Below are 22,473 nucleotides of genomic sequence, written 5' to 3'. Positions count from 1 at the left end.
AAAGGCGCCAGCTTACTCACTGCAGTTGAAATGTGGAGCTTTTAGACATGACTATAAATTGAATTTTCGTCATCTTACTAACTAAAAAGGGGTTTGAGCTGCATACTTGTGGTAGATTTACAAGTTTAGATTTTTTGGACTTAGGCACTCAGTGTTAGAAATGGCAGGGCTAAGATGACAAGCCTTTTCAGATAATTAGTCTTTAAGTTCTTTTTTTTGATACTAAAAATGTTAAATATAAAAGAAGCACCGTTTCCTTGGTATGCAGATGTCATATCGTTACGACAATAACTGGCAGCAACTACAGCAAAAAAAGATAAACTTCTAAGAAGCATTAGGAATTTTTTTCCCCTCTCAGAAGACATCAACAAGGAGATCAACAACAACGTGTTACCCAGTAGCATGGAGCTGGTCAGTCTGGAAAGCAAGGAGACTCGCACAAGCCCAGCTGAATCCAGGACTGGCCACAAAGCAAGCTGCTACTCTGACTGTGTTCCTGGGTGACAGTAGCTGCTATCCATCTGTTTTCCAGTAAACAGGCAGCGTTATTGCTAACACTGATGTCATTTAAGACAGGTTTTTAGACGGTAACACTGTACTGGTATAAGCGTTGCGTACTTATTCTTCTGGTGCTTAGGTCATTGCACAATGATAATGATCAAGGAAATTATTTTAATTTATGTCACAAATGTTTTTTTCTTTTTTTTCTTCTCTCACTCTCTGCAATTCAGGAGAAAAGACACTGGGATGTTGTCGTACAAAGAGCACCTACCAGTGAGTCAAGTAGTGGTTGGAGATGTTGACCGGCCTGGGTCTGAAGCCAAGATATCTGTGGGTCCCGTGCGTTGCCAAGGAGATCGTAAGTTGGCTGATTTTCTTCCACCGAGTTCTGGGTAGAAAGCGAACTAAAGTGGAAATTGGTAACTTTGTAGACACCCCATTGTCCTGGTTCCGGCAAGGATGGGGTTAATTTCCCCACGGAGCCGGCAGGGGAGGCAGGTATCCCGTCCCACGTGACCCGTGCCCCGCTATAAAAGGCGCTAGCCGGGGAGAGGGGGGCAGTCGCCAGTCGGGGGCGGGCTGCGGCGGTGCGGGTCACGCCGGTGCGGGTCCGGTCGCTGCGCGGCGGTACTGTAATTGCGTTCTTATACTCCTTTATCGGTGTTATTGTTTTTTTTTTCTTTCTTCTTCCCTTTGGCTGTTCTGTTAAGTTACACTATTTCAACCCACGAGTTTTGCCTTTTTCTGCCGATTTTTCCCACGGCCGTGTGAGTCGAGCGAGCGGCTGCGTGGTTCTTTTGGGACGGGCTGAGGCCAAACCACGACACCATGCAAATTTAGAGAAGTGGCTGTCTACTTAGAGACGTATGAAAGTATGATGTGACTTGAGATTTTTTTTCCTACAAAACTGCAGATATAATGGCTTATCTTTGCATTTAAAATATGGATATTTGTCTTTATTTTATGGTAGATGTGGTAACATTATTCAGCTAAGTTTATGTAGATATAAACAGCAATACAGATTGCCTAAGAACATCTCAACATCTGTGCTTCTGTGGAGTCCTCTTGTCAGTGTCGTCAACATTGCTATGCATATTACTGTAAACTATGCTTATGGGATATAAATAGTAGCATAATGGCAAGACTTATCACTGTAAACTCTGTTTACAGGTGTAAAGTTTGACAAGATTGTTATCAAGTGTTAATGATATTAGAGCTAGATGTTTCCATGTGAAACATAGTGAGTTTTTTGTAGTAGTCTTGGATTTCCAGGCTGAGTGTTGATAGGAGGTATACCTCCTCAAGTTTGATTACCAGGTGACAGAGTAAATTGGTATAATGGATAAATTTCCAGTTCACATGCACAAAAAAGTTGGAATGCAGCAAGGAGGATTGTATTCTTCCTTCAATCTGTTTTCCAAAGGTGAAATTCACCACCTAAGGCAGAGCAATGGCTTAAGGCCCCTTTAAGTCATGCTTCAAAAAGTTAAACTCTGTGCAGTTGGCACACAAGTTATACTTGTCCTCCATATCTGAAGACCATTCTGTTACAAGAGGTGCAGTAAGGAAATGTTGCCTGATTTAATTTACCATAACTAATATTTGCATGGTCTGTAAGGAATACAAATGCCTATGAGATTGCAGTGGTGTGGAAATATTGAATGGGTGGGCATAGCACATGCAGGTTGAACAACCTGGTTCTAACCAGCGTCTAACATGACACGACACAGATGAGTACACTTTGTCCTTCCTCCTCTGCCCCTTTACAGCTACATGCTTTCCATCTGCATGTTTCTATGTGCTTTACAAAGGAAATCAGTATAATTATCCCTGCGTTAAGCTAAAGTAATGAATCCCAACTGAAAGGAAATAGCGTACTCCGAGTCATCCAGCAGGACAAGTACAAGACAGAGTTTTTGGGGTCCCAGTCCAGTGACTCAAAACTGTAGGTCATCGCTCAGTGACACAACTGAATGTACTTAGCCTCTTTTTCTGTTTGTGGTGTTTCTGGGTTGTGCAAATGATCCCTCTGGCTTTTGTTAATGAATCTGATGCCTAAGGAGTAGAAACAAATACCATAGGATGTTTTTAAACTTTCGCATCCCTTATTTGGTGCTTGTGATTTATGATGTTTGACTATCACAGGTCAGTTTGTGTTTGTTTGTTTCTCAGCTATGTTTGACAAACAGTTTTTTAATTGGCTCTTACAACTGATGACTAAGAAATAATGAGTAGCATCTTTCTTGCACTGTATTCCTCATATCCTGAATCTGAGTGCTGCTAGAAATATCAGTCTCTAAAGTGTGAGCCCTTTCTAAATATTAGTATAAATGGAACCACATTTGAACAGATAGTAGCCTTTATTAGAGTGTGACTGAGTGACACAGCTATTTGGGAAACTGAACAGATGTATTCCTCACATCCTGATTAATTGAGTTTTCTGTTTGAACTTTATAGATATGACTTGTAGTTTTTAAAAATCTTTGCCTATGAATAAATTTGAATTTACATTCATGACCATATATTATTGTCAAAAAGCTGGTATAAGTTTTCTCACAGGAGATAATAATACACCCCCGTCCTTTGCAGTTAGTAAAAGCTCCCATTTTATATTCCCAGTGCATTTACTAAGCATTCTCCTTCGTATTCTTTCTTGACCATATATAACAGCTGCTGTACCCCAGACCAGTACTGTCTCACCATGGATTAGAGCTTGTGGAAAACAAGGTTTCTGTCCTGGGGAAAATTCCAAAATTTCAAAATGTGCTTCTCTTCCAATGGGAAGAACCATTTTTGGTCTATTAAATGCATCAAACCCAACATTATAAATACTAACAATGTTGATTCTCATCACAGCACAAGGTCAGTTGCATGTGTTTTTTATGTAGTTATCGTTGTATGCATTTTGAAGGTGGTAAATGAAATTCAGTTAGAGGTATGAAGCCTGGCAAAGGTCTGGTTGGAAGGAAGGTGGAAAAGGTAGGAGCTCCTAATCAGTCAAATAAAAATTTGCCTATTTAGAGGGATTTCTCATTGTGGTTGTAGATCCTGTCAGTACTGTGACAACTTATCTCATATTGCCCTGAGGGTTGTCCATGGCATGTGTTGTATCAACCCATACTCCAGTGATATTTTGCAGCACATGAGGGGCCATAGTTGCACATCAGAATTACAGTATAATTTGCGACACACTTCATAGCTACTTCTGTATAACACCTAGAGACACTAACATGTCACCTAGGCTCAGTCACAGCTGTACCTGAGAGCTGTAAGAGTACAGCAGAGCTGCCGGCCTTTGCAGCCCGTAAGAACAGATAGATAAAAGCTTGCTGTTCGAGGGCAAGGAGAATTAAAGAAAGCAAAGATTCTTAAAGAATCAATTAATCAATTAACCATTTCTACATTATTGACTGACCAAAGAAAATCTGAAAAACGTTCATCTCGGTGCCATTCATTTGACACAAACCAGGGAACACTAGGAATGTTATTGCAGAATTTTAATTGTTCTCATATTGCAAAAATCACTAAATTCTTCTTTCAGAAAAATAGATTTTTATTTTTGTCCCACAAACGACAATTTCATTTTCTATTCCCCTGATATATGACCTGATAAAGGCTGCTCTTGGCAAGCTTGGATGGTGGCTATTGTTGGAAATAAAATCGGAAAACTTGTCCATGCATGATTATCCATCTTTGTGATCCAGAAGTATTTTTCGTATTTAATTGCACCTCACAAACCACTATTTGCATCCTGAGAAGCAGTCAGCAAAAAAGGCCTTTATTACCCCTCTAATGATCTGCTTAAGCTGCTGTATTCTACCAGAATGATGAAGACTCATCTGGTCGTTGTGGCAAAAATCCCATAAATCTTGCCTGGGGCCTGTCTTGTACCTTGTATAAAATATCCAGGATGACTCTTTACCATTTTCTATTTTAGTGCTCAGCAATTCTTTCTAAATATTTCATGACTTTTCTAAGTGGTGACTTATGAAGAGAACAGACTTATCCAATTTTATGGGGAACAGGTGCATAACCAGAATGTGGATTCAGTGAGTTTTTTGGCATTGTATTGCATCCAAAGAACAAGCAAGGATTTTGAACAAATGTCAAGTCTACCAAGACTTAAAGCAAAGCTGTCCTTCCTGGCCACTGCTATATGAACATTGTTGTTACAGAATGGCAAAAACAGTTTATCATCAGATTCTCAAGATCCTCTAAGCTGAACTGGAATTAAAAATGGGAACAGGGAAAACATGTATCTATGTGACTTTGACATTCAGCAGTCCTAAGACTCCATAGTAATATTGTAGAAGGAAACTACTCTTGTTTTTCTCAAGTGAATGTGTTCTATGCAGGATCTAGAAAAAAGGGCCAACATAGAACCACTGATTAATCAGCTTTACTCTTCAGGTATCTTTGAGACACTGATTAAAATCCTTTTACAGACCTATTACAGTTGTATTAATACTAGTGCAATAGCACCTGGACTCCTCAGCCCTGCTGCATTTGACCTTGTCCAGCCAGTAATAGAAAGACCTTGTCCATCTCTTTATGTTAATCCACTGTAATGCAAAGGGACACCTCGAGCCTTCTCCCTTTAGAGAGGGACACAAGCATGTTGGGTTTGGTTTTTTTCCGTCTCTCAGCCTGAGATAGTAGATCAAGGCTGCAAAAATGGATCTGATAATTTCTTCTGAAACCAAAATGAAGAGCTTAGCTTACTATGTTGGGGCTATTGCTACAGAGATTTCATCAATAATCATATTGAATCAAAATTACTTCTGTGACTTTTGGCACCTTTTCAAAACTTTCTTTTCATTCCCATTAGAAAAATACTGGTGTTCTCAAAGCTCCTATATTTGTAACCTGCGAAGAGTATCTTTTTCCCAAGGACTTCCGAGTATTTTGATTCAGGTCTGCTCTTTGTAAGCCCAGAGGGGAACAAGCTGACTATTCTGCTCTAGATTTGCCTTTCTCCTTGAGTCCATTTTCCTTTTGTCCCACTATAGCAAAGACAGTATTCAAGGGGGAGATGTTTTTTACACAGCTCAGATTTATATTATTTCCTCTGGTGTACAGTTTTTACCCTCCCAGTAGGAGTTCAGTTTCTGAGCCATGAATCATTTTTTGCATTTTACTTCTATTACCTTTAATCTTTAAAATGTGGAGGAGGAAGCAGCTGCATTGACTGTGGTTGTCTCAAAGCTAAGCTTTTATGAAGTCCAGTATCAGCACTGTTCATGTAGGATCTGCAGTGACAAACAAAAAAGTCTCCTTGACAGATGACAGAAATTCAAGAACAAATCAAAACTTGGTTCTTCAATCAGTGCATTGTTTTTGTTTGTGCATGTGTGTGACTGTGCCTGTGTGTTCTCGGGGGTAAATACCTTGAGTTCTTTTATTCAGTGATTTTTACCATGGCTCATCATTACCCCTTTCATGCTTTGTTTGTTTCTAAATATCACTTTTGGCTTTACTCTTGTACTTCCTTTTAGAATGTTTTAGTACCTTTTAGAATGTTTTAGTAGGGTTGGCCTATTTAATCAGACAAGGGTGTGGACGTGGGCATTTTTTTGTGACTCTGGATTTGTATTAAAACCACGCTATAAATATCTAAGATGGACATAGCCAGGATCAGTGCTCACAGGCTGGTATTCTTGGTAAGGTGTGTTTTTATATTCCTTAAGTACTTCTTAAGTATCACATGTGCAGGTTTGTGACTCATAACTGTTAGTTGTCATGAAAATGAAATTTACTGTTTCATACGCATCCTTAGTCCATTTTCATTACATTCCAAATTGAGGACACTTTCAACATCTTGAACTTGTATTTCAATGGTACTACCTGAGTTTCCGAAAAAAAATAGCACTACCTTACAGTACAGTTTTCAGTTATACATTAAACCTATGAACAAGGTCAATTCTCTAGTAGGATACTCAATGTTGAATCAGTCAGACCAGCAGTGGTGTTGCTGTTACATGCATAGGTAAGGTAAGCTGGAGAGTATTCCAGTAACAAACCAATTTGAATTGGTAAAAGATTGAACTGGAATTTCAATAGAAGCAATTTACTCCTACTGTATTTTAGACAACGCACCAGTAATATAGTGAATTTTTTTACAGGTTACTGGAAGTGAAAACACTGTAGAAACTAAAAATTAATATCAATTATATCCCCCCCCCCCCCCCCAAAAAAAAAAAAAACATCAAGCTTGAGTGATTGCAGTTGGCCTCTTAAATGTGTAATTAGATGTGAAAAATACTAAAATTTGGGAGTTGAAACTGCTGAAGCAATGATTCCACTGGAAGCTTGTGTGATGGGATTACAAACCTGAAATTTAGACAATTCCCATTTGAGGTGTTAATTACTTCTCTGCTACTCAGGTTAGAAAACTAATCAAAATCTCTAGATTTTTCTATATTTCCCTATTGTTTGCTTGTATTTCTAGATATATGTATATACGTTTATTTTTTATGAATTTCTGATGGCTTTCCAATTAATTGTGATAAGTTCGGTAGGGAAATACAAGGAAAAACTTCATCCATCTAAGAGTTTAACTTTTTTCCCAAGTAACTGTAGCTGTCTTTAGTAAACATAAAAATTTATCTGCTGAATTTCCACAGCTATTACCCCGGCATGTCTTTATCTGTTCTACATTGTGCAATTCAAGTGGAATACAGAATCATCCAAAGAACATCAGGACATTGTGCTCACTGTTTGCCACAGTCATTCCGATGCCACCAGCAAAACAGGAGAAAGAAAAGTTTCCTTTCAATAAGAGCAGCCTAACAACCAAGAAGTACTCTTTCGCACTCATTTGATTTCTTTCAGTGGATTTTGTTGAAGGTGATAAAATAAGTGTTCACTTACAATTTGGTTAGGGATCATCCAGTTCAGTCAACCAAATTGCTGCGATCATTCTTCATGTGCAGTTGCTTTCCTCAGAGATGCAAGAGGAAAGAATGACCCACTGGGTCATCCTAAAACTTGCTAATTGAACAAATCCACTCTTTTACGGTTGTTTAATATCTGATTTAAATAATGTCGTTTCCCATAGCTAAGTATATCTCGTTCTCTTCACCTTTAACTCAGTTTCATACTGCATAATTTGCTTTTATTGTTAAGTTTAACTAGAATTTATTTTAGTATTTGTGCAGAAATGTTTTCAACAGCAGCAGTGCTGGAATGCCCTCCTGCAGTGCCTTTATGTTTCTAAAAGAACTCTTCCTTTTCTCACCTCCCAAGAAATCTTAGGCCACAGCTGGTTGTCTCTGACAAGTATAGGCCATTTCTGGCCATGTGAATAAAACTTGGTCTGTCCTGAAAATGCAAGCTGGAAAATCTCCATTGTCCACATGAATTTAGGACATTTCTCTCTTGTGCTGAAATATGCGGAGATTTAAAGGTGGAAAGAGTATGTCCTCTTGTGGCTTATATTACACATGTTCTCATATCCTTCCTAAGCAGCAAAGTGCTCATGCTCCAAGTGCTGGCTTTTTGGCTAGTAGTTTTGTCATCCTTTTTCGTTCCAACCAATTCTCAGAAGCGCTATAATTGCAATCAAAAGTGATTCTCTGATGTCATAAATCAGAAACCTTTGAGTTTAGTTTATAAGTTACTGTTATGTAACTTTTCAACAAGATAAGCTCTACTTTAGATGATCCATGGTGAACAATACCAAAATGAGAAGACCTAGTATTTCTGGAATTGCAGATCAGCTTGGAGTTATCTTGAGGTTTGGGAGATGGGGAGTGGTAGGCAATGCGAACAGCATTTGAGCATGCATGGCTGAAATTATTTAAGTTCCAAAAAGTATTTTCTTTCTTTGTGATAATACTTAATCTGAGCTTGTCATTCTGGATACTTTGCTCCTGCTCCTTTGTGTTTGTACAATGGAGACATTTTGGCCTAGAAAATTGGGAAGAAATAGTCTCTCAAGCACTATAAGGTTCATTGAGACCTCTTTCTACATAACACCCTGCATGTAATGTTCATTTTATATAATCTCAGAAACCCAATGAGGAATTGGTAAGATTAATGATTTCTGTGTTTATGCATTCAGTATAAGCTGTCAACATTTCTACCTTTTTCTTAGGTTTATAACATGGCCATAAAATTCTCTTTCAGTTCAAATTTTGCATACAAGTGTATTCATGGAATAAATACTTGTAAAGTGGCCCAGTTTTAACATAAATCATACTGACACACAGGTCATATATGAATATTCCCTAAGGTATCCCACTGACTGTCAGGTTTTGTTCTGTTTTCTTTCTGAAAGCAAACCCTACCCACGAGCGTTACTCATCTCACAGAGCAGGAAAAAATATAGACCACATAAAAATTAACTATCGTTCTAGAAGGACATGTCTTTTTATGCCTGACTGAAGCAGCAAGATGCCTGCAAATAGTGCAAGAGATTAAAGGAAAAGTAGAGTTAAAAATATTATTTTGGCATATTGGGAAAACCAGTGCCCCGTACAGGTTGTGCCATATGCAAGTCAGTAACCCAAAGTAAAAAAAAAAAAAAAAAAGAAAACCTTTATATGGGACTGATCTTGTTAGAACATACAGAAGAGAGATCCTTTTAACAGCAAGCATTGACTCTTGATGTAGTTTGACCCCCTGTTTTTAATCCTTTTCAAACTTTGCCAAGGTCTGGTAGAGACTGAGTGTTTGGTTCAGAAGAGTGAGAATTATGCCACTTTTGCCCATACCTGGTGGTGTATGAAAGTGTTATAGATTACACTGTCATTTAGTGTATATTTTCATTATGAATACAATTTATGTTGCTGGAGACTTTTCCTTAAGGGCAAGAAAGCAGTATGATCTGAGTATCTCTTTTGAGGGCAAATACATTTAGTCCTTGTCATCTTTGCTGTATACTTTCCTTCCAGTCACTTTTTCTGTGCACTCTTTACTGTCTTTTAAAATGAAAGTCACATCTGTTTTACACATATATTGAATGTAAGTATGAGGAATAACACAGTTCCACAATTTACATCTCCACACTTCTCAGGTTCATCATGAAATGTCTCTGACGCTGTCTGGTTTACATCTTACCTGGTTTAAGATAGGAATGGACCTGCCTACTATTAATTAATTCTCGCATGCATTCAATTCTACCTAAATGTTTCCCCCTCTACTCTGCACTGGTGAGGCCACAACTGGAATACTGTGCCCAGTTTTGGGCTCCCCAGTTCAAGAGGGACAGGGAGCTGCTGGAGAGAGTCCAGCGAAGGGCAACTAAGATGATTAAGGGCTTGGAGCATCTGCCTTATGAGGAAAGGCTGAGAGAGCTGGGACTCTTTAGCCTGGAGAAGAGAAGGCTGAGGGGAGACCTTATTAATGCTTACAAGTATCTAAAGGGTGGGTTGAAGGAGGATGGAGCCAGGCTCTTTTCAGTGGTTCCAAGTAACAGGACGAGGGGCAATGGGCCCAAGTTAGAACACGGGAAGTTCCGTTCAAACACACGGAAACAGTTCTTTACGGTGAGGGTGATGGAGCACTGGCACAGGCTGCCCAGGGAGGTTGTGGAGTCCCCTTCTCTGGAGATTTTCAAGACCCGCCTGGATGCAGTCCTGAGTACTGTGCTCTGGGCAACCCTGCTTTAGCAGGGGAGTTGGACTAGATGATCTCTAGAGGTCCCTTCCGACTCTGAAAACTCCATGATTCTGTGAAATGTGTATGTTGGTATAAACTACAGAAGGCAGTTAATTTGAATTTCAAAGCACTAATAAATTTTACTCTCTTTATATATTTCCTGAAGTAATGAAAACATATGGTAATCAATGCCCATGATCAATTCTCCAACCGATCGTAAAAGAAAAAAATGGTGGAACTCCATAGGGGAGTTATGAGCTTTATGTTTCAGAGATATAGAATTCACATGAAATTAAGAGCTAATTTTATTCAAATTCCCCTCATCATTATGATTATATTACAGGTTAATTTTATCTTCTTTAATGCAAAGAAGAAGTATCTGGAGCATTTCAAGTAAAGTATTGTCTCTAAATTCCTAGGGAATTTAAGCAAAGAACTGTTAGTCTGATAGATGACATACAGTAGCTGTTCATATTAAACTCAAATCCTGTTAAAGTTATGCTTTAATTATAATTTCAAACATGTTACCATCTATGTGATTGTAATGCATATTAGTATCTTACCAATTACCTATAGCACAGTAAGAAAAGCAATTGTGCAGGGTACAAAATCCAAGAATGAAAAGATGAAACAATTCCCATGGTGTATAGAGAAGTCAGGAGAAGATGTCAGTAAAGCAATAAGGAACATGGGGAAGCTGAGACTACACTGGGGAATGAGAAGTTGCTGGAATCCTGTCAATTACATGCACAAATTTATGATCACCTTTACATTTCACCCCAGAAGCCTGAAAAATCTCAGAAATGAGGTATAAAATGGAGAAAATTATCTGTATTCATTTTTTAGGTGGAACTCTTTCTCACTTTAATACGTTTGGCCTGCGTCTTTCTGCAGCACAGACTGACATTTAGAGAACAGAAAGAGCAGGAAAAGGCAGAAAATGATTGAAAGTGAGGTACAGTGAGGTCAGTCTCATTCATCGCTGTGTGTAAGTTATGCAAATTCAGTCTCATTTAGACATAGATGAGTGAGTGGCAGCAGGATGGAGGATATCCAGTTGTAAAGGAGCTTGTCTAACCTCGCAGCACCCAACACCTGGCACAAAACACAAAGTAATTCAGTAACACTAAGAAATGCCCAACCACCAAGATGGAGAAACTAATAAAGAAGAAGTAGTTGGGGACCTTTGATGCTTGTTAAACTTGCACCATTGATCTCTGTACTAGGGAACCAAGTTAACTCTAATTATGCCTTAATACAAGGTTTTGTAATTGCTGAACTTTTTCTATCCAAAGCTTGAATAAAAGGGAAGGTTAGGTATGTATCCCACAACCACAGCTGCACTTCATAATGATTTCTTATCCTGCAGGCTCCTCTCCCCATCCTTTAATTGTAGGGCTGAATTCTGACAGCTTCTGTTCAAAACATTCTTGTCATCAAGTCCTGTTACATGTATATGCACAGTATTTGGAGTGTATATCACATCCCACTCAGTGCTTACCAGGGTGTTCTAAGGAATATGTCCTGATCCTTCTCTCTCGAAGAAGCAGGTCGTTCTAGATTTTTATGTAGATCTGTGGTGTGGTCCCCAAAGGAACAGCTTTAGTACCTATTAACACAAGATTGCAAAATTGTGCATTTTGGGCAAGCGATTAGAAGTCTTAACTGGGTGAAGGGAATACGACTTTTCACGGGTAAAGTGAAAATTTTGGGCAAGTGATTAGAAGTCTGAGCTGGTAAAGGGAGTATGACTACTTGAGAGAAGTAAAATAGATACAGTGTGCAGAATTAACCTCCCATTTCTTTTCTCTGATGCATTTTTAATGCTTTTTTCTGACCTTTGTCTTCTTGCAAATGTGGGGGGAAAGGGCTAGAAAACTGTAAGAGAAATATGAGGAATTGCCTACTTAGTCCCTTTTCCATTGATGATGCCACGGAAAACTTGCACTATTATATTTCTGGCTTTGAATATGCTGGGTTCTAAATTAAAGTTGCAACCTGTGAAGTGCCATAAATTCAATATTTAGAGAGCAGTTTTCAGAGGAAAGATGTAATTCCTCTTCATTCTTCCTCTTTTCTGTGCTAAAAACTTATCTTCTGTGAGGTGCCTACTTGGTTCTTTAAGGCAAAAAAGGAAGAAATTTGAAAGTGCTGATAATTTTAGTCAAGGTGTTAACTTTGAATCAGCTCAGATAGAATTAAAAGGAGATGAGTGGAAAATTCTTTACTTCACAAAACTGTATTTTTTTTTTCTCATTAAAGCAATTGAAGGCAGTTCTATTCATTTGCTGTTAGGAGCTTACAGTAATCTGTACTTCGAAAGTCTTAGCTAAGCTTGTAGAATCATGAAGCTTTCAGCTTTACAATATTAAGCAGCAGATTCTAACATTTTTATATGCCTGTATTTCAACTCTCATTTGTGAAGAACCATCTGCACATCTGATTTGGTCTAGTTCAGAGGAGCAATATTTTTCATGAGAACAGCTTTCAACCAAGCGGTTATGGAAAGAGAGGCACAGGTGACTTATGGTTTCAAAATCTTTTTTCAGCCTTTCCGTTCACTAATCAATTTCCAACATACACGTAGTATCTATATTTTATTATGTACCCCTGGTTTCCTGAATTCATGCAGATGGAAAACTTTTGCCTTATCACTGCAAATAGTTTTGCTTTTGAAAACTGAGGAACTAAATCAGTGTAAATCAATCATTAGCTACACAACACAGTTCATGTATCTGTGTCCCATTCACGTGACTATCATTTATTTTAGATTTGCTATAATAAGGTTAAATTTAAAACAAGTTATGAACTGTTATCGTATCTTCATATTTCAGGTGCAGGCAGAAGTAAATTCAATAGTTGGCAGGATATGTTCCAGGAAAGTTAAGATGCTCCAAAAACATGGTAGAGAGGGGATTTTCCCAAGAAATACTTTAATTTCCCATCCCTAAAGGAGAGAAAATTCTCAAAAAACATTGCCATATGAACACTGAAAACCAACAGAAGTCATTCTAAACAGAACACATTAGTTATCAAGCCCAATTCGCATTGATGGTAGGACATCATTGTGACTTTGACTTTCAAAATTTTACAAAAGAGCCTTTTAATCACTGTTAAATTATATTTCATAAATAAATCAGTTTTGAACTAAAAGACTTCTTAAAATGTCCAAATCAGAGTAAAATTTTCAAAACAATTATCTTACTGTAGTTACATTTAGTGAAACATTTCAACAAACTTTCAGTTTCTTTCAGAACTTTCAAAAGCTTCAGTGTTTTGTAAAAATGACAAGATCTTTTTAGAAAATTTGTAACAAAATGAAATATTTGCTTCGTGGGAGGGACACTCCTCCTTTCCTTTCTTCAAACGCGAACTAAATCCCTATGCTGAGATCGAGGCTCGTGAGCTTTCGCTTTTGTAACCTAAAAATAAACATTCTTGCAGTAGCTTCAGTTCTGCTTAAATTATAACATGATTAACTGATGTTCTATCGATCCATGCTCTTAAGTTTACCTCTGTATATCACCATGCAGAGAGAGCTCTCTCCTGTTCTCTGTACACACACTGTATTTCAGGTGGCTAATCTGATTGTTCTCTGAAATACCATAGAATCATAGAATCAGTGAGGTTGGAAGGGACCTTTAAGATCATCAAGTCCAACCATTAACCTACCCTGATAAAAACACCACCACTCCTAAACCATGTCCCTAAGCACCTCGTCTACCCTTTTCTTAAACACCTCCAGGGATGGTGAATCCACCACCTCTCTGGGCAGCCTATTCCAATGTTTAATAACCCTTTCAGTGAAAAAACCATAAGGTAACTTTGGGATCCCATAAGGACAGTGAGCTATTAAGTAAAAATATTATTATCATACAGTCCATTGCAGCTATCCCAGTCTCAGAAAATCTGTAGTAGTCCAAGATACAACCAAATAAAATTAAGATGCTTAAAGCAATAGGCAGGATTTGAGAAAAATGGAAACCAGCATCTGAAGCTTTACGTTCAAGAGATAGCTGTGTCATTGTTAGCAACTTGTTAAAAATGTCCCATGGCAACAAGAACGAAATAGTGTTTTGTTGAGGTTTTGCTTTAATCCATGAACAGTTTGAATCTTTAGATAATGATAATGTGTATACTTGCATTATTGTAGTTCTTTCTCTTTTTAGCCTTTATTTGACAAAATTCTTTTGCATTGTTCTGAAAATATTTTCCAAGGGGGGGGGTGGGCAAAACTGCCAGTTGTTTGAAGAGGACATATAGAATCCAACGATATCAAACACAACAATGAAGCAATATTTCAAAAAACAGAGAATATGCCACCTTCCAGTCAGAAAATCTGTTGGATGATGACACAGAAAAAAAAAAAACAAACACATTTTATGCTATTGTTGCAAATTGGTTTACATCCTTCTCACCAGAGCAAGACATTAAATGCTTAAAGACCATAAAATGTAAGATATTTTCAAGTGCTTCTAAGTTCAGCTGGAGGAATAAGGCTTAGAATCGTAAGTTAATTTAGGTTGGAAGGGACCTATGGAAGTCATTTAGTCCAGTCTCCTGCTCAAAGCAGGACTAACTTCAAACACAAATCAGGTTGCTTAGGGCCTTTTCTTTTCATTTTATGAAAATATCTGAGCATGTAGTTTCTGCTGTGTCTCTGAGCAACCTGTTCCAGTGCTTAACCACTCTAATTGTGAAAATATTTTCCTTATATTCAGTGGGAATTTTCTGTGTTGCAATTTGTGACTGTTGTCTCTTGATTTTTTTGCTTTGGCACCTCTGAGAACAGACTGGATTTGTCTCCTCTAGAATTACCCATCAGGCAGTGAAGACAGCAATTAGGTCCCCTCCGAGCCTTTGTCAAGATAAGTAAACCCGTTTCCCTCAGACTCTGCTCATAAGTCACATGCTTTGGTCCCCAAATATTTGTTAAAGACACATGAATCGGAAAAAGGGCCGAGATCACATGCTGATTGCTTTTCATGAATCAAGATCTATAAGTCAGTCCTTTCCTTCTCCTGGGTTGTAAAGGACAACCCTGCTAAGAGGTAGCTACTGCTGATGCAGTAGCCCAACCAGCACAGAAGATGTATTTCCAGGTATGGCAGTTCTCTCTAACTGCTGCCAACCACATAGCCAAGCAGCTGAGAGACCAGCATGTTTCATTTGTGTCTGTCTGGCAATCACAAATCTACAGTGTTCAGAGGAATTGAATATCAACACAAAAATAACACCAGTTCCTTCCTGATCCTCAGTAGTGTGGAAGCAATACAATGTATATTGTAAACAGTAATCCAATCTCTTTTCAACCTCCTGTGGACATCCTAGCAAACCAGAGACCTAAGGACATATATCATGAGCTGCATTGCCTTTCTCCATCAATTGTCCTGGAATCACTTCCATAAACATACCAAAATCCTATCAAGTAAGTCTTCTGTCTGCAAAAGTATTTCAGTGTGTCACTCCTCAGCTAGATAGAAAACAACTTCTAATTTGTAATCAACAATTCGTGTCACAGAATCATGGAGTGGTAGGGGTTGGAAGCGACCTTAGGAGATCATCTAGCCCAATCCCCCTGCCAAAGCAGGTTCACCTAGAGCAGGTTAGACAGGATTGCATCCAGGCGGGTTTTGAATAGCTCCAGAGAAGGAAACTCCACAACCTCTCTGGGCAGCCTGTGCCAGTGCTCTGTTACCCTCAAAGTAAAGAAGTTTTTCCTCATGTTGAGAGTGAATTCCCGTGTTCCAGTTTGTGCCTGTTGCCCCTTGTCCTGTCACTGGGCACCACTGAAAAGTCTAATCTATATCTGTTTGATCTTGTAAGTGTACTAATCTTTTGCTTAAATACATCTTATTTCCTAATCAGTGCTTCCAATATGTATTCATGAAGTGTCATCTTGTCTCTTCTCAATGTTTTATCTAAACTAACCTAGCCAAACTCTTCTTTTTTTTTTTTTTTTCTTTTAAAATGTGTTCCATTCACTAATCATCCTGATAGACTTTCCCAAGTACCAGATCCATTCTTGTACAGAAATCTGACCAGTCCTTCATTCCGTTCGGGTTACTCAGATGCTAAAAGATAACCATTGTGCTTCTACATGGCCAAGGTTAGAATTGAACTCAGGACCATCTCAAGCATTTCCATTCCTTTATAATTAGCAACAGAGCTACTGCTAGATTGAGGTCTTGGGCTAGTAATCTCCACTCACATCCAAAAATAAATGAGCAAAAACGCCAAACCAAGAAAGATAAAAAACCAATACGAATTGACCTATGTGCTTAGTGATTTTATCAGGACAAAACAAGAGAGCATCCCGCCTCCAACAAATACTTTTTGATGTTGAAAGAAAATGTAACATGTAAGGTTATCAGCCTCAATTCATATCAGCCTTATTCTATGCAATACCATGCATGAAAATAAGGAAATTACTCCACATTTTGCCACACAAATATTTTTCCTCTGCAAGCTCAATATGTAAAAAGCAAAATTATTCATAAATAACATTCAGATGTTTCCAGAGTCCACCTGCAAAATTTATTTTTCTGGGCTCCAGGGATTCTGCTCTGCTGACTGTATTAAGTATGCATGGTAGGAAGAATGATTAGACTAGACCTTTCCCTTGAGATCTGTAGAGAAATGGTGGTTTATGCTGTCGATTTTTCTCTCCACCTTGTTCCTCACTCTCTTGAAGAGACTTAGGCAAGTAAACATCATCGCTTATCACAGAAAGCAAGCCTGGGGCTCTCCACATCTCTCCCTTTTTATTTACACATGAAGAGTCAGTAGTTCATAGTGACTGGGCTATGATCAAGGAGCTTCCTGAAATTAAATTCATTAGTAAAACAAGAAACATTCCAGACATGCACAGCGCAGCTTGAAGTACTCAGCTGAGGAACTAATTAAAGACAGATAGCTGAGTGGGAAATAAATAAACACACATTGTGGGTAGAAATAGCTAGGACAAATACGCATACTCCTGTTATATTTGACGGGAAATTAAATTATCACACATACTGAAATAAATTGAACAATAAGAGCTCTCCTGCAGCTTTTAGGCACAGATCGTCCTTGGAGGTGAGACAGCAGGCAGTGGGATCAGCAAGTGGAGCCCTTGCAACGGTGCCTTCTGCAGGTCTCCAGCCTTTGGGGCAGTACCCTGTCACCACGAGGGTCTGTGCTGCGCGCAGCTCTCATGCAGTAAGGGGGCCATAGCCTTCCGAATCCACCCTGCATTCTCTGAACACGAACCAGTTTGGCCCTTTAAATGAGAGGCTTTGAATGACGCTTGCTTTATGCACTCCCTTGCCTTACCTGTCACCCTGCTGTGCCTCCTCCCAACTGATATTTCTGTGGTCACCAGTGTAAGTAGCACTAGTATCACATGCTGGTGCCCAGTAAGGGTAATCAAGTAGGCAATAGGAAATATCTACCCATTAACATCGGGTAGCACTGTGGACCTTTAACTTCTTAGTTTGAAGACCATCGGATTGTTTCTGCAAGGAGCAGATTCGAATAGCAGGGCTGCCTGTAGCTTTTAAAAGGTTTAATGGTATCTTTTTGTATCAGATTTGTAGGCTACGATATGCTGCACACCAGCCATTTCTGGAGGCTGCTTTTTGCACAGCAGTCCGTAAATGAACAGAGAAAACACTGTTCGTGACACGAAGGCAGCCAAAAGAGATATGAGCTTTGAAAACATAGATGGAGAAGAGCTCCTAGGGGAACTCAAATAGCCATTACTAGATGAAAAACACCATTAAGCTCAAGTTAAGTTTGCTAATACTTATCACCAAACTGAAAGCTGAATTCACATTTTTAAAAATCCCAGACACTAGGAGCTTGATGGAATTTATGAGGATGCTTGGGGAGAACCCAAGTAGTTGAAAAGAAGATGACAAAGATTTAGTTCACAGAAGGGCTGTAGGTTGTAGCCCTCCCTGGACCCAGAGTCATAGGACTCCCTCTAATACGAAGCATGAAGGTTTCCCAGTGACATATATTCCTGGTCATACTAGTGCTGAATCCTTAGACATTATTTAATAACCTATCCTTAAGGAGGTATTGAGGTTTGTTGCTCTGCCTCTGTAGCAGGCCCAGACATACGAAAGAGTCATGGTACCTTTGAAAAAGAAGTAACTCCACCCATTTGCAAGAAACATTTTATTTTGCTGTATATATTCATGGTAAACAATAAGAGAGCCACGACATTTTGCACCCCTGCCTGCTTCCCTCTCTCTGCCTGCAGCCCATTTGAATCCTTCCTTGTACTGACCCCAGTGCTTCCCAATCTGACCACAGCCATGCAGAGAAGCAGGGGGGCAAATGCCTGCTCACTAACACTCTGCATGCCATGGAAATTCTTCTGATAATCAAATCCAGTGAGTTTTGCCTTAATTCATAAATTATTTTCTTCAGTGGAATTATTAATGGCATAGGATGCTATTCTCAAGTTCAATATGAATTATAAGATAGAAATATAAAGTATATTCACCATAATGCAGCTGATGAGGTTTCTAGACTGTTAGCAATACAGTAGCTGTAGTTTTGATCCCAAAGTACCCTGAAGCTATTTTTTAAATATATACAAGTTTACTTGCTGTTGATTTACAGTGCTATAGAATATGAAGTTCAACAGTATATGGAGAACTCAAACCAGATGAGCATCATGAAGTTAGTAGGGAAATTTAGTAAGGTAGGTTGTAATTGCCCAAACTGTAGTTTTACTACAGATGAACACTACTCTTTCTGCAAGCATCTTTTAATTTTTGGTAACCCTTAATAAAGGTGACTGCAGAAATACTTCCTCAGACAATAGTAAGTAGTCGTGAGAACTGCTTGGCACAGGACACTACAGATGCTAGGGTTTTACATGGTTTGCAAAGGGACTGACAAATTCAAGCGGGAAAACCATACCCAGGGTTATTAAATATATTGACACTTTTGGATCGCAGAGTGTTTGAGGTACAGGTCTTGAGTGTTCTGAAAATATCACAGGGAGTATTACTATCTGCTTGTCCTAGCCTTGTAGTTTTCCCTAGGCATCCACCATTGTCCTGAGCAGAAGAAAGATGCAAAGCTGGATGGACCTTTAGTGTGGCATGATGCAGCTATTCTTAGAATCATAGAATGGTTTAGGTTGGAAGGGACCTTAAAGATCATGTACTTCCAACCCCCCTGCCATGGGCAGGGACACCTTCCACTAGACCAGGTTACTCAAAGCTCCGTCCAACCTGACCTTCTTAACTTCTATATCTAAATACATACACGTGAAGTCATCCCAAATTGAGTAGCTTGGAGGTAATGATATTGGAACCAGTACAGCAGAGCATTTAATGGAGATTTTTAACATTAAGTAAATGTTCACATGCCATAATCTAAAATAGAATGTCATGATTTCGTGAAGTGATAGTATTAATATTATTCTAATTATTTTTTAGTAAAGTAGCAGTACCATATATATAATAAAAATATAGTCCTTGTCCTGTGTGCCCACAACTTTTCTTTGGTCATTTAGTGATATTCCTAATAGAGATAAAAGTAGAATTTTTGCAAAGGTGGAGTATCTTTTTAGCTCCAAATGACCTATTCAGTTCATATTAGTTCTGTGACATGAGCTAGCTCTTGATGCTTACTCTTATTTTAATTTGAAAAAAAAAAAAAGAAAACAAATCAATCTCTCTTTTTCTAGTGACCTATCAGAAATAGTGCAATAGCTTTAAATGAGCAATTTATTTAGTAATCCCACTATGAATATATGATCCCAATTAAGCACCAGGTTACCGTTCTCTGCTGTTCCTGCTGACAATGCTATTTTTCTTTTTCAATTCAAATGCAGTGAACAGGCAGATGCATTACTCCTAAACAAGGAAAAACCCACTTTTTATTAATGTAGTTTAAAAGATTTATATTTTTAAACATCACAAGACAATATGCTATGTATGCAAAGGTGATCTGATGATGCATAACAATATTTAATATTCACTTTCAATGAATAGAAGTGAGTAACATTCAAGGAAATCAAGGTATTTAAAACATACGTCGCTTATGTTTAACTCACCTGTAAGGAGCTGGCATAACTGAAGAGGGCGCTTTGTTCGTACGCAGGCAACAATGATTGCTCCGATGTTCCTACTGTGTAACTGAGGAGTTCGAAGATTTTGTCGTCTTCTAAGGTTAAGGCAAGGGTCGTTATTAAATGGCCAGTGAAATCTGTTGCTTAAGTCTGATAACGACCAGAAACTCCGTGGTCCTAGAATGATTTTTTTTTTCTTAATGCTAAGAATAATATTTTGAATTCAACTTTGTTAATTATCAATGTTCCCTAACAATTTTTGGAAACTTCGTGAACATTAGCATCTCTTGGGAGACTGTCACATTGCTGTCTCAGCTCATTGCATCCTAAAAAAAACAGAGTCGGATTATGATGCCTTAGTCAGTTCTGACTATGTTGCACAAAAGCTTATAATCGGATGTAGGATGCGGATTCCTCAATTGCCTCCTCATTGCAACTGTGGTGTGAAACAAAGGCCAGACCTAGAAAGATGTGCTGTATCTATTTTCCTCTGAAGACAACGTATGCACATAAGTGTATATTTTGACATTCAGTGGGTCACGTCGATTCTTTGTTCGGCAGCATGCAGTATCATTATATAACCCATGAACAGATCGAGTCTGCAATTGAAAGAGAGTCTGTTCCCTCTGTTCTTGTGGTATTTCAGAGAGGAATAGTTTGCATGTTCCAGACAGCCATTTCAAAGGGAGAACTCTGATGTGTATCGTTTGTGCCACTGTAGCAGTGTACTTCTTTGCACTTCAGTGAAAGTCATCAGAACCAACATGATGTCATCCGCTTGCAGAGTCAGTCGGTAAATTTTATACATCTCTTCGGTGATACGTAGTTAAGTTTAAGCGTTTGTTTATTCTGTACTATAATGGTGTGGTGGTTTCTTTTCTCTTTTCTTTGTGTCTTTAACAGATCACAGCCAAAATAACCAGAACATGCCTCTCACTAGAGGAGAACTGGCTTGCCACTGACACTGTAGAATACATGTCCTGGTTACAAAAATTAAGGGTAGATAATGGGAGCTGTGTAAGAATGATTGGAATGAATGAATACTCTTTTTGAGAGAACAGAAGTACAATACACCATTTTGTGTTTTCTTGGGTGAATACTGATGTCTGACGGTTTAGGATGTTTCTGGGATCTGTTTAAGGACGTGCCCTGGCAAAGGACATGGGGTTACTGTCCACAGCATCCAACTCTAGTTCTTTTTGGTGCTGCCCTTGCACTTCCTCACCAAAGCCTTTGGGTTAAGTAGTTGCATTAGCACTTGAATGGGTTGAATCAAAACCTCCTAGATACTGAGCTTTGGGCAATTTGCACTTTGTTTTGCTCATGTTAATAATAAACTAGGCATAATTAGATAATGAAATTTAAAATTGGAACTTGGAATACAATTTTAATCTTAATAGATCAAAACACAGGTTGGGAAGCTGCTGTTCTTAAAGCTGTTAACATGCTTAAATGTTATTGCTTTTGTGCATATGCTTAATTACCATCCTCAGCAGTAAACAATTTGATATTGTTGTCATCGTAATTTAAATGCATGCATTGCAAAGAATGACCACAAACTCTAATTTTAATTCTAATTTGTGAAAGTCTATCATTCCACATAATGAAAGAAAATAGCAGCACTGTCCTTATCGAAGGCTTCTGGGAAAAAAACAGTTTGGGAATTACAATAAGATGTTTATGTGAGCTTATGAATATCAAATGGGATTTGGAACCCATCTAATATATTGCAAACAACTTCATAGCCAGGAAGTGGTATATTTGTTGCAGGCTCAGACATGTAGTGAAGAAATAGATCATTGTTTGAGCCACCTGGAGAAAGCAAGTATTATAATTTCTTTGAGCATCCCCACTGTTCTTTTCTCATTTCACCAGAGTATAGCTTGCTTATGGTTTTGAGAGATGGAACTAAAGATCCATCGAAACCTTGCTGGTTGTCAGATATGAGGAGAGTATCTAAAGACTGTCAAGTGGAGAGTTCAGAATAAAAGCTTTCATCTCTTACCAAGAGCCACTATATCCTGAGAATGCGTCCATCAGTTCTACATAATACTGCAAACAAAATTAGGAAATGGTATTCTCTAAAAGATGCGAGAAAGTGAGTTCAGGACCTGGTACAATTTAAAAAAAAAAAAAAAACGGAAATAAAGAAATGAAAAAAAATGTTGATTAGAAACTGAACAATTCTATCCATTTGGCTCTGCGCTGCTCAGGAATACTTTGAGGTTCTGTTCAAACCATCTTTTCTTCCCCCACCTTCTCCCTGGGGGAGGATACTGACATCAGAATCACAAATA

The 22,473-nt window shown here is 38.5% G+C and overlaps 1 protein-coding gene across 1 annotated transcript in view; it reads left to right on the top strand.

The window, feature by feature from the left end:
* CNTNAP2 (contactin associated protein 2) overlaps positions 1–22,473 on the top strand; it is a gene marked incomplete at both ends in the record, with an annotated part of 1,160,915 nt that overhangs the window by 980,863 nt on the left and 157,579 nt on the right. Inside the window, one exon of the mRNA XM_082479539.1 lies at positions 732–859. Coding sequence (XP_082335665.1) covers positions 732–859 — 128 coding nt within the window. The remainder of the gene's footprint in view (positions 1–731; positions 860–22,473) is intronic.

The sequence above is a fragment of the Vanellus vanellus genome (genome assembly GCF_965231255.1).
Source record: "Vanellus vanellus genome assembly, chromosome: 2".
NCBI lineage: Eukaryota > Metazoa > Chordata > Aves > Charadriiformes > Charadriidae > Vanellus > Vanellus vanellus.
This window is presented reverse-complemented; position numbering and strand designations above follow the sequence as displayed.